The 13,520-nt window shown below is 34.5% G+C and overlaps 1 protein-coding gene across 2 annotated transcripts; it reads right to left on the bottom strand.

Moving 5' to 3' along the window:
- Nucleotides 1-3,670: 3,670 nt before the first annotated feature.
- On the bottom strand, nt 3,671-9,745 carry LOC133857268 (uncharacterized). 2 transcript variants are annotated; one of them, XM_062292468.1, is made up of 9 exons: nt 8,941-9,740; nt 7,094-7,300; nt 6,726-6,968; nt 6,337-6,403; nt 6,057-6,248; nt 5,805-5,896; nt 4,899-5,078; nt 4,677-4,813; nt 3,671-4,424 (listed from the first exon to the last, which is right to left on the bottom strand). In XM_062292468.1, the coding sequence occupies exons 1-9, from the start codon at nt 9,439-9,441 to the stop codon at nt 4,238-4,240; spliced, it is 1,806 nt and encodes a 601-aa protein (XP_062148452.1). In that variant the 5' UTR covers nt 9,442-9,740; the 3' UTR covers nt 3,671-4,237. The 2 variants fall into 2 exon arrangements, 1 of the variants encoding a protein (XP_062148452.1); XR_009898323.1 differs by lacking the exon at nt 3,671-4,424 and having other exon boundaries at nt 5,801-5,896; nt 8,941-9,745.
- Nucleotides 9,746-13,520: the final 3,775 nt, after the last annotated feature.

Raw genomic sequence — 13,520 nt, 5'->3', positions numbered from 1 at the left:
TTTTGGCCCAAAATCGAATTATGTAATTTATGTGTAAAAAATCATTTGGAATCGGCAGCTCCTCAACCACTCTCTTTTGCCCCAAGGAGGCCTCAGGCCGGGGACCAACTCCGATCCAAAGCGATGAAAATTGGAAAGAACAATGGATGGCGTGAACCAAGTCGAGGTGGGGACAAGGAGATTGGTACTAAGGGAGCAGTAAGCAGCGACAAGTGACATCAGCAAAATAAAACTATGTTTATGAAAATAGAAGAGTTAGGATTTTCTCATTTTTTTTTTTACCAAAAAAAAAAAAAAAAAGTATTTATATCACCGTTGCTTTAAAATTTTATATTATCAGGTTAGGTTGTTTTTTTTTATTTTGCAAACTAAATTATAAATTCCAACCCAATCTAGGCGGAATTCAAAAAAATTGTTACCAATCCTAAGCCGAGCTCTGTTGGGAGCTGAACAAGTGGCTGGGTTCAGGTGGGTTTTGCCCGGCCCTAGTCAAGACAACAATCAATTGAGGAGAAGGTACGGACGATTAGTATGTATCCACGGATTAATAAAAACAACCTTGGAAGCCTAGTAAAAAAAAAATTACTATTTTTTTTATCGTTGAAAGTTACATTTTTTTTTTTTTGCACTCATGAAAAGAGAAATACCATACATTGTAAGCAGGTTTCAATTGGCACGTGGAAGTTAACTCACATATAGAAATTAGAATTTGCATGATTCCCACAATTTTGCTATTTAGATTACTAGCGAGGGAGTTGGCGTCCACTAATTCGAGTAAGAGAGCAGCCGAAAAACCTGTTTGAACATGTGAATTTGATAAAAATTGTAGCAATTCGGGCGATAAATTATTGAAAATCCGAATATCCGGATGACAATACACGTTACGTGTATGCAACCTTTTGCGTGCAGAACATCCAACGGCGACCGCAATCCTACATTCTTATTGAAAATATTTGCTTCATAGTTTACCAATTACCATGTATAAATACTACACAATAAGAAAAGGTCGTTGCTAGATTGAGGATTTGTTAGGCTATTGAAAACGACGTATAGATTCAATGTTCCTTAGAATATACTCTCTCTGTTTTATTGTTTTGAGCATGTTTGCTTCTAGGCCCTTAATAAAAAATAATAATAATAATAATAAAATAGTACAAGTACCAAATAATAAAATTAAAATAGTGGCAGATACGACGGGACAAAACCACCCAAACCTGAGCTGCGTGGGTAGCTCTCAACTGGGTTTCGCTCGAGATCGATAATCATTTTTCGAATTATGCCAATAGTGGGGTGAAATTCAATATTCATTTTTTAAAACCCCCGAATTCAATATTCATATGAGTAGGGATGTACAAGCGGAGCGGTTAGTAACTGTTAATTACCGCTAACCAAATAACCGAAAAATTAAAAATAACCGCAACCGGATAACTAGGCACTCCGATTGCGGTATATATATAATTAAAAACTGCTCCCTAGCTAAAGTAATGACAATTGTTTTTATCACAAGTTCTTCACATTTTTATTTTATTTTATTTTTTATTCATATTCTAACAGGTATAGGCAATTATTCTTCCTACCATAGGAAAATTATTTTACAATTTTTATCCGGTCCTTTTCCAATTACTATAAGAGTCCGTTTGGGTTTGCGATTTCAAAAAGTGCGATTTAAAATAACGATTTTAAAATGTGCGATTTGAAAAAAGTGATTTTTAAAAACGTAGTTAAGTGTTTGGCAAAATCACAGTTTAGCCTTTAAAATCGCAAATTTACCTTTAAAATTCTGCGTTTTCAAAAAAGCATCATCTTATCTGCGATTTGAAAAAGCAGATTTTTTGCGTTTTTAAATCGCAATTTTTAAAAACTCAGTTCCCAAACGATCTATGTTCTGCGATTTGATTTAAAATCGTACTTATTGTCTACGAAATCGCAATCTCAAACGCACCTAAGTAATTGGCTTCCGTAGGTATAGGCAATTATTCTAACAATTTTTTTTTAATCACAAGTTCTTACCATATATATTTTTTATTTATTTGCAAACTCTTCAAATGTCTAATAATTATTGACGTGATATATGAATGGTTAACAGCATGATAGTAATCAATGGCTTGGGATGATACAGGGTTTTTATATGGTTGGATTGAGCGATAGGTATATGCCAAAAAAAGAAAAAAGTTATTTATTTTCATTTATATGGTCACAAGTTCTTTTTATATTTTTCAACATAGCTGAAATTTTATCATTTTTCAATCCAAACCATTTAAGAAGAAAATGGTTGTTTTACATACAAAAACTTCTACAACTATCACATTCAGAACTTATTAACTATGACAATTAAGGTATTGGTAAAATCAATAACATATGAAAACAGGTTACACGACTAATAACCAGATAACTGGTGGTTAGTAATAACCGCAACCGGTAAAGCGATTATTTAAATAAGAATAACTGGATGCTTCGATTTGCAGTTGCGATTATGAGAAAATAATCGCAGCCGGTTGTGCACCCCTACATATGAGAACGGAGAGTGGGGAGAACAAAGCCTCGTGGGCGGAGTTGCTAAGGGGATGGAAGGAGATGTTTCAACTGGTATCGAATGGGGATTCCAACGACAAATCCGATTCCAAGCCGACCCAAGAATTTTAGAGGGTGTTTTTGTTTAAGATTGTTGAGTTGAATTTTTTTTGTTAATAATAGTAAGAAATGATTGATGTGATATAAAGTAGAAAGAATTTTCATGAAAAAGTAAAAAAGTTTTGTATTGTAGTAGATTTTTTATTTGAATAGTAACTAAAAAAAAAAACCTTAACGATGTCATATAAAAAATGAAAAAATTTAAAATGTTTTGAAGTTAATTATTATTATTATTATTTAAAAAAAGAAAATAAAATAGGAAAATAGTGTTTTGCTTACCAAACAACCCCCTCCAACATTTCACACGAGTAAATCGTGAAATTTGGTTCGAGAACGGTAGCGGATTTCCATTTCGGACCTCCCCTTAGGTCGGAATTCGAAAAGAGCAAATTTCTGCCCCGAAGGAGTCAGTAACTGGGCCTAGTGGGAGATATGTGTGATTTGATTGCTAAATGGGCATTCTTTTTATATGAATTTGACGTAACTATTGGTAAGAACGCCTAGCTTTCTTTTGGGCCATAGTCATAAGGCCTAGGTTGGATCTTGGGTTTTGCCTGTAGTAGTCTTCCTAGAAGGGCCATACCCTAAAGACGTGACGTGACAGTAAGCAAAACAGAAACTCAAACCCTCATGCTTTGAAGTGTTGGACCTCATTGAATTGTTTTTAGTTTTCTGTAACTGATAAAATATAGGGGAGTGTTACTTGCACAACACCACAATTACATAATCAAGACATATGAGACTCGTGCATAAATCTCACACTCAATGTGTCTTAATTGTGCAATTATTACGCACATAGGTTTTGTGCAAAAATCATTATTCTGACATATATGGGAACAAAAAAAAGTTGTTTCTAATTCTTTTCGGTATAAAACTTTCAAGGAGCCCAAATGAATGCTTTCTTTAGATCACAGTCTCTGCTATCTTGCATTATCTCTAACCTTTTCTTCTCCCTCTGTAGCCAAGTTGTAATCCAGTTAATCTATTTCAATAAATGAGTAATCCAGCGCACTAAAATAGGGCACAAAAGCAGGTCAAATTCTGAAGAAGCTACTTTTCAAGGCATTCATACATTTCTAGAAACGTTTACATGCACTTCAAAAAAATAAAAAAAAAATAAAAATAAAGAAGAAGAAACGTTTACATGCTTTTTTTGAGCAAGTTCTCCAAGAATATTTGTAACAATTCCGCTGAGAAAAGGTAAAATTATACCATTTGACTACCTGATTTTCTTTTACAGTGGTATAAACAATTAGCACTAAATTGAAAGCCCCTAACAATTAACTTGCAATGCTCAAACACACCCGACAAATCATCAAACACTCTTCTGACCAGAACACCAAAACACCATACAAATTCAGCATACATACCGACGAAGCAGCGAAGCAGCGGGGTTGCAGGTAGACAATAAAACAAGCAGAAGCAACCGCACTCGAATATATACTCTTTAAATTGCCAGCTGAAGCCCCCATTGACCAATTATATCCCTCCTAAAGTACCCTGAAAAGCCCCAGGTATGATTCTAATAGTCACTACCCCATTAAATTGCAGAAACTAATACCAGACGACGTAATTTACAAGCTTGCTTTAACATTTCTGGTCCTAATTATCTGTCATCAAAGTGAAAACTGTCAGCAACTCTAAAGTGCTTTGCAAGCCGGAGGACAGAAGAACGCACAACATCAGAATTTGGAGAGACGGGACTCGGTAGATGGGGTAGGCAAACAGGCAGATATTGATCACTATCTTCTGAAGGGCAGAAGAGGGAAAGCACAGATCTGCAGAATATGAATCTGGAAAGAACCCAAATCAAACAACTATCCACCAAGTTAACTTAAAAAATAAAAAGAGATTTAAGCTTGAAGATATCTGTCATTGTTTTTCTTTCCATTGTATGGAATATTTTGTCAAAAAAAAAAAGAGAAGAAAAGAAGTTCAAGTTCAGTTCGGTCCAGTTGTATGACCAGTTGGACCAATATTAAGCATAAAAGACAATTAACAGTGCAAAAGGGTACTCTGCTTAAAATGAAAGAAAAAAAAAATACCTTAGAATAAGCCGCCTAATAAATGGATCATTTAACACTTGTGCCCAAACTATATCCATGCTAGTTGATGTACAGAGTATGACTTCCCACTCAGAGAAGGCAGTCGAGAGAATTTTCTCGGCATCATTGTAAACGTCCTAAAAATATAACCTCATGAACACATTGGAACAACTAGAATATAATGAACTTCAAGAATTTAAAAAAGTCAAGAAATTAACTTACTGCATCAGTATCAAGGGAGAGGCCAACCATTTTGCAAAATGCTGGTAGAGGAGCAGTCAAGAAAAAGGTAAACTGACTTCCATTTTTTGATATATCAACATCAGATGGGTTCTTGAATGCTGGCTTCAGAGGTGAAAGAAGTAGAGCAGCTGCCTCTCCCCTCTCCGAACCATGTAAAACCTGAAAATCATTCATCATTCACATGTAAGCAGCTTGACAGAGAATGAGAATCAAATGCAATCATGCACTCAGCAAATCTTGTCATGGAAGAACCCCATATATCGGGCAGAGCTAGATTCTAATATTATCAAAAGGGCCAAAGAATGCCTTAAAACATCTGCCTTGTTACAAGTAATCCTTTCACATAATGAATTTAGAGGTAAATAATGTAATACTTGAAGATATGGTTTGCAAGTAAATTAAATATTACAAACACTCACGCAACATTGGAAGTTCTGTTTCCTTATAGTTTATCCCCAAACACATCCTCAAGTGAAAAGGGTTCTACAATGTCATTGACGTAGTTGTAGTTATATCAAGAACCTCCTTCAACAACATTTTGTAAAATATGTTATATTTATTTGGACATTGATTGGATTAAGAAGGTAGCAAAAATTTACTCCGAGATTTTGGTGGGGTTTACACCCAGGAGAGGGAAGGGGGGAAGGGGTGTGTGTGTGAAGGCTAAACATATCAACCCAGAGGACTTTCCTTTCCTTAATTTCCAAATTCTATTCTTGTGTCAAAACTTACTCCAGTATTAAATATGTAGTGTACACATGACAATAACCACAAAACATCATCGTGTCTTTAAAGCAGCAAAATCTGATTTAGAAGCTATACACTGACTGCTCTGGGATAAAGCATGTAGCCCAGTAAGTCATACACAAGTTTTGACAAACCTGCCTTGAATGCATGGCTGTTGTCACTGTCAATTATCAAGAAAAGAGGCCTACGGGTAAAAGGAATTATATCACCAGGGTAGAGATTGTTTGAACCTGAAAAATCCAAAAAGAAGATATGTTATACAGATAGTATGGGGACTTCTTCCAATTATAAATGGCATGGAAAATAAATAATACTTAAATAAACAAGTATCTATGCACAAATGCTCTTAATAAGAACAGGACAGATCATGGATTCAATATTGGTGCCTACCACCATTTCCTCTTGAACCAAACCACATATAACCATCATCATAGCTACTTGACTCTCCCTTATGATTAGTACTCAATTCAGGCATAGAGCTCTTCTGCTCTTGTGAGTACTGAGAAGTGACTTTGTTTTTTGAAGATTTCCGTGATCCTCCAAAGCTTTCCATCTGAGTGACATTATTATGACCAGGCTTCCCTGCATGTTTGATCACTAGGGTCACTAATCTAGGATGACAAGAGCTGTTCAGTTAATTGTATTCAGGCAATATAAAAGTGATATAAACCTGACGCTGATAGATATACTAGCATAACACTATCTGGAGGGAGTTCCTCGCAAATTGTAGCCATAACCTGCCCATGCACCATGAAGTTAAAAGTCAGCCCCACGTATTACAAAGCCATGATTGAAAGTAAGAAAAAAAGAAACAAGGAAAAAAAAAATGGCAAACATTGTGTTCAAGGGCACGCCATCTTCAGTTTATGCCTCAAGTTGAGGGTGGAATCATATTATCAAGGAAAATAACTAAAAGGAAATTATATAATATCTCGCATTCTTCCATGGAAAGATATGATACCCAGATAGCTTAGTAACTAAAAGAGCCTATAAATGCAAGTAAATAGGCCAGAAGCAGAGGTGACCACAGAATAAACAAGTAATAACTTTAGAACTCACCGCTAGCAAATGTGTTACAGATGGACGGTAGAGAATAGCTTTCCTTGGATTAGGAGGTAAGGTTGGATCAGTCATGTCTGCAGCCAAATTTATATCTATCAGTCCAGAAGCTCCAGAATGATCGATTGAAGTGCCATTCCCATTCGATTCAACTGGCCGCTTCTGGTAGAAAGATCCACTTGGCTCCCATTCCAAACATTGCAGCATTCTAAAAGTGTCTAGAGTAAATTCTGCAAATTTTACCTGAAAGTGACAGTACACGAACATTTGTAAAAACTCATTCTTTATGCAGGGGTTCATTAATGATTCTTGTACTCCAGATGATCTAAACTCAAGAACAAGCCATTTAAAGCATGAAAACTAATCACCTCATTCCGGTGATAGCTTGTCAGCAGTGAATCTTGAAACTTTAGAACCTTCTTTGCATGGAAACGAGCCACATATGGAAGAGAAGCTTGATGGGAATCAAACACAACACAACAACGCAAAGGCCTGACATTCATAAAGGCTGTATCAACTTCCATAAAGCGGACAATTTCTTGCACCACTTGCCTCCATTCTTTAAAGTTAGTTTCCTGCAAGAGATGGTATAGATGTCCTAAATCATGTCAGTATACCACTGAAAGTAGTATAAGTTAATGGCTTATTAGAGAGAGCAAAATTTTAATGAATGTTAAACAGTCAAATTTAAGTCAATGATATCCATGCAAATACTCGTGTAAATAACCTACCAAGAGATATACATTCTTCATAAAGAACACCATCAAAGTTTTGATTATTTTTCAAAAAATAAATTATAATAGCTCGATTTATGAAGATCTGTCAATAGGTTACCAATAAGAAGGTATATGGTATTTAGTAAAATGAGCATATATTAAACAGTTACAATTTACTTTATTTATTAAATTTTCAATTTAGAGTGACACATCGAGCACAACATTGAGGATAGCACCCACGATCTCTCTTCACAAATTCTAAGCCCAAATGTTGGGCCAAGTAAATGATCAGTTAAAGTACATAGATACTAAATGAGTCAGTCTGGCCAATTAAGCATTCCTGGATTACACTTCCAATTCTCCTAATTTCTTGATGTCGGTGCTCCATTGCTCTTTAAAGAAGAAAAAGACAGACAAAAAGAACCAATAGAACCCATAAGCCCACATAATGTTTTGGCCTTCCAGGTTTTAAGCCTTAAAGACTAAAAAATTTCCATTTCAAGTCTCAATTTTTCCATATAATAGCATTTGACCAATTGTTTTCATATCACCAAAAGGACTGACAAATTGGTGGCACACATAGACTTGATGAAAGATTTGGGACTTTTTTTCTTCTTCTTACCACTTTCTCTCTCTTACCCATTAATATGACTGGTGTCGGTTAGCCAGCTTGTCATCCAAGCAAGTGAACTGGAGAGACAAGTTTTATACATAACAACTCATGAGTTAAACCACATTTGTGCTAATAATGAGACCACCACTGCACCACAGTTTATGCATAAACATCAGTTTCACACCCTTGGACCGTTTTCCGGAACCTCTGATATTTATCCAGAACCTCATTTACCACCTTCAACTAAAGCACTACTTTACAGCTCAAAATTTAGCCACACAGTTCATCTGTAGTCATTATGAAATGGCATATTTATTGGTAATACACCTTCAGAAAGTACATAACAAAATAAGCATGCTAAATCTACTGTCACTGAACACTCCCAGATTGCACAAATCCTGATCTCCAATCAATTCAAATAACATCGTGGCACTTCTATCCGAATCTAAGGTCCTAGCAAGCAGAAAAACCTTGAAGATTTGGATAGAATAACTTATACTATTTAAACAATTTCTAAAAACATCCTTTCATATTCAAATCGTTCGGGAATTATTATATTAAGCCTCCTCGGGCATTGTTTGGTTGCTGCGAAATGAGGAAAAGAAACGGAAAGCTTAAAACCATACATTTCTTGTAATATCTAAATTAACAAAGGAAAATGGAAAAGAAATCAACTGAACGTGGCATGGCTTGCACGATTTTAGCTATTTTAAGTCCAAAATTTTGATAGTAGAAATTAAACAGCGAGGGAACTCCAATAATTCCCATGCTCTTTTATTTTCCTCAATTTTCTCAGCAAACAAACAAAGCCCATGCGAGTAAATAAAACCGATTCCTTTATAGTTAAGCTCCAAATATTCACAATTGGAAACGAAAAAAAAAATACCCGAAAAGCAGCTTTGCTATCATCAACCAGCGCCTTGAACCGGTCCACGAGAGCCTCCACCATCTCGGTCCGGTTCAAGATCACCGAGACTAGCAAGAACCTCGCGTAGAACCTCAGTTCCTTGAACCTCACCCCGAGATCCTTCCCGGAGCCTTTGGATCCCTCGAAATACCTCCTGTTGAGAATAGCCTCGTAGAACACGTAGGCCTCGACCAGGAACCTGGCCTCGCTGGTCCGCATGTACTGGCCGAAGTAGAGCTGGCCGATCCGGCTGGCGATCTCTCCGATTTCCCAGCGTTTGAGCCCGGACCTCACCAGCTCCGCCCGGCGCTCCTGCTGAAACTTCCAGAGGCGCGTGTACGCCTTAAACACCTTCTGGAAGTAGTGGTGGCTAGTCACGCGTCCGTACGCCGGAACGTCCCGGACCCGAGCAAACTTCCTGTCCGCACCGTCCGCCAGCGCCCGGAACGTCTTACCGACGACGTCGTTATCGGCCGCCATATCATAAAACTACACAATCAATTAACCACCCTAAAATCGTTCCCTTTCGCGCCCATCGGCAAACGAGAAAGTGTCAGAAACCAAAGGAAGAAAAGTAGAGTTGGACTTTCTATAAGAATTGTGCCTTCAGAAATGGCGTCACTGCTTTATTTACTATCTGTTTTAATTGTTTTTTTTTATTTTTTTTTTTTAATTTTTTTAATTTTTTTCCTTTTATTTTGGGATTATTTGGGGTTACCGAATTGCAGTGGCGGCGTCAGACGGAGAGAGTGAATGGGGTGTGGCATGAGATTTTGGATGATTTGACGGTGTGACATTTTCTGTGGCGAAGAACGGAAAAAAGTAGTTTAGTACATAGGAGTGATGCTGGGGAGTGATACGACTGTGGTTCACGGGTGTACGTCTTTCTGTGCTTTTGGACCGTTGGATGAGTTTCAGGTCTGGGTGGTCCAATGGAGATTGTGGGTTTGGATTATTGCAGCTGTATGTGACCGCTATATTTATTGGACAAAGATCTTTAGTAATTTTTGTCGTCCGAATTGTTTGTGAATTTGGATTATTCTAACTGTGATCAATCCTATTTGTTTGTTTGGGCAGGTTTCTCTCACATTTGTTGAGCTCGGATTGGTATTAATTATTAATTCACATAGGTTTTTTAATTTTTATTGTTATTAATTTTTTTGCCCTATATGATTACTTTTTAGTATTATTTATTGACTTAAATTAATTAAAATAAAGCTTATAGTGCAGTGGAAAAAAAAAATTGGTTGTTGTTAAATATCATTCTGATTTTTATTGTAAATTAAGTAAATCTTTCCAATATTCACTACATAAATCATATTTTTTAAAACAAATAAATAAATTAAGAAATGCTAAGAGTATTAAATCTTTTACTAAAAGATAAGTACTAAGATGATGTGCAGCTTGTTCATTAAAGAGAATCGATTCAAAACAATTAATAAAAAGAAATATTACTGGTATCAATGAATAAGCTTCACATCATCTTAGTACTCATCTCTTAGTGAAAAATTTAATACTTCTTGCATTTCTCAAATAAATTTTAGAATAAAGTTTTTTTTAAAAAAAAAAATTGGGTTGAAATAAATTCTTACAATTCAATCTATAAAATTGACATGCATGTGAGAATTATATTAATTTAATAGATTAGGTTGAAGATCAGTGTTTTAAGATTTTATTTTCACATTCCAACTATCTCAAAATATATATATATATATATATATATATATATATATATTAGTGAAAATATATTTTATTATTATTATTTGAATAAATGTATAATTAATTAGTAAAATAATATCTGAGATTGAGGATGAAAAATTCACAATTAATTAATTAGTGATGAGTAATTTCTCAAAAAAAAAATAAAAGAAAAAATAGTGGTGATGAGTAAAATGGGCTAAAACTGAGGGGATCTTTATTGTACAAGACACAACCACATGTGTAGGTTCATGTCTCACAAAAAGTTAATTAGGTTGAGGCTGAGAAGTTAAACCAAAAAACATCATATAGATGTGATATGTCTTGAGAATTTTACGTGTTTAAATTAACTAACATTTTTGTTTTTGTGGATAATACATGCATTTGCTACTCAAGCTAACACTTCGTTGGTAGTTAAACCACTGAAAACCCCCTCCCAACTACCACTCTTAACATTTGAAGTTAATGGACTAAAAATCCTATGTTTTCTATTTTACCTTCCCAAATTATGTACGGTTAAAATTTATTAAAAAAATAAAAAGGGTGGCTATACCATTCATCAGCCATAGCCATAACTCATGACAGAGTGGTTAAGCCTCTTCTGAACCAGTTTAAAAGTGGCCAAACTATCCTTATAGGGCTGATTGGCCACCCCTTATTCTATTTTCAAGAGTGGCCGAACCACCTCAAAAACTACGGGGTGATTCGGCTATACCTAATTAAGTTAATTGTATCCCATAAATTAAAATCATAAAATTTACAAATAACTGCTTGATGACTGAAATATCTTACCATTGTGTATTTAAGAACGTCAACAGAATTCAAAAACAAACACATGTTCTTCGCGTAAAGGACAATTTTTTTTTTTATAAGAATAGAAAATTATACATAAAACAAGAACATGAACCACTGATTTATATATATAAATCCAATTCTCTTACCTTTTCGACACATACTTGTTTTTTTTGGCTATTAAAAAGTGGGAACTGTCGTTGTTAGCACGAACTACCAACAATTAAAAAAGGTTTATATTTCAGGCTAACCTCCACGCCAAATCAAGAGAAGATTTTGACAATACCAAACGAATTTAAAAATAGACCACACAAGCAATGACAACAAGGCATGCAGACTGCCGACAGGTATAAAACAAAAGCAACTCCAAACTAAAATTACATGAACAAATGATCATATAAAGAATCCCATCTGGCAAATGCATCACAATCATGTGATCATGATTGAATAATTAATTTAATTTGCACCAATTTATAGATTAGCCTCCTCTCTAATTATTTGTCCGAATTTAAGAAAATTCGGATAAGTAATTGTAAAAAATCACTTATGAGACCTACCTGACCAAATAAAAATTGGACTGTTCAATCACTTATTCGGTGAAGTGGGTCCTACAAATAGTATCTCATAATCACCTGCTTTAATTTTTTCAAATTAAAACAAATAATTATAAATGATATTAATCACTACTTATAACATTCATGATCCGTTCTTGGGTTAAGCTGGGAGAGTAAAACAAATAGAAATAAGCTGTTACGAAAGAATGAATAACTACAAATAATAATAATAATACCATTATTATTCTACCCTTTCATTAGTCTATTATGTACATATGAAACTTCTATTTTAATTAGTATCACAGGCTGTTCTCTGGTTGATTACAACGTACACTTAATTACTAGTATAATATAGGAAGAAAAAATATATTTGGATTTGGCTAATTAATAATAATAATAATCTGGCCACTTGGGTAGTCCTTTATTATTATTATTAATTCGTTTTTCTTGGAGGAGAGGAGCAGAAGAGGCACACCAATTCTTGTCACGATGACATATGATTCCTAGAATTGAATATTCTTGTTGATGTCTTCCATGGTACGATGGGCATTAGTTGTGTTTGGGTTGCTGTGATTTTTACTAGGATTCCCTGCCTCTTAAAATATATATATGTAATAAAGTCTAAGTTGGTTGCCCTAACCACCATGTGATTCTCTCCTTAATTTTCTGTATTACCCAAAAGGTCATCGAGAACCCTAGGACAACCACCATGTGGCCTAAAAGCATGTTGGAATTTTACCTATTAGTCGTCTGTCCCGTTTGAAAAATGTTTTGCATAAACAATCACTTAGGCACGTGCTCATGCCATGGCATTTTTGAAGACCGGACCGTAGAAAATTCTTAAAACTCAGTTTGAAATAAATTTATGTTATTTCTAATTACGTGATATTCATATTAATAATTTTTTGGAGAAACTCTATTTAATCCTTTTGAAGTTTTATCACCTTTGTAATTATTTTCGTAAAGTTTAAAAACTCTCAATTTAGTGTATCAAATTTTTATTTTTTTCTCTACAAGGGTCTAAGGATAAAATGACTTTTATACCCTTGTAAACTTTATAAAATTACAAAATTACCTTTAAATTACAATTAATTTTTTTTAGGAACAAAAAAAGGTTTTTAAAAATTAAATATTGATATTTTATGAATTTCAACAGCCTTAGTTAAGATTTAACGAAAATCTTAACAGAGGAATGAGATTGATTTTTTTTTTTTTTTTTTTTTTTTTAAAAAAAAAGGTTTGCATTGATACACAAAATTAGGAGTTTTTTTTTTAACTTTGAGAGGATAATTACAAAAGTTATGGAAGTTTAGGTAAGTTAAGTAAAGTTTAGATTAATTCTTTTTACAATTTGTTTATGCGTAAACATGTGATTGGAATGTGTTAAAAAAAAAAAAAAAAAATTAATGGTTGACATGGCTTTAATTATATGTTGATACTTGACAGTAAGATGTAAAAGAATACTTATAACTTGTGGCATTACTCGAAACAGTAAGGTAATTTCACCTGATTGGT

This window comes from Alnus glutinosa, chromosome 14, assembly GCF_958979055.1.
Source record: "Alnus glutinosa chromosome 14, dhAlnGlut1.1, whole genome shotgun sequence".
Taxonomy (NCBI): domain Eukaryota; kingdom Viridiplantae; phylum Streptophyta; class Magnoliopsida; order Fagales; family Betulaceae; genus Alnus; species Alnus glutinosa.
This window is presented reverse-complemented; position numbering and strand designations above follow the sequence as displayed.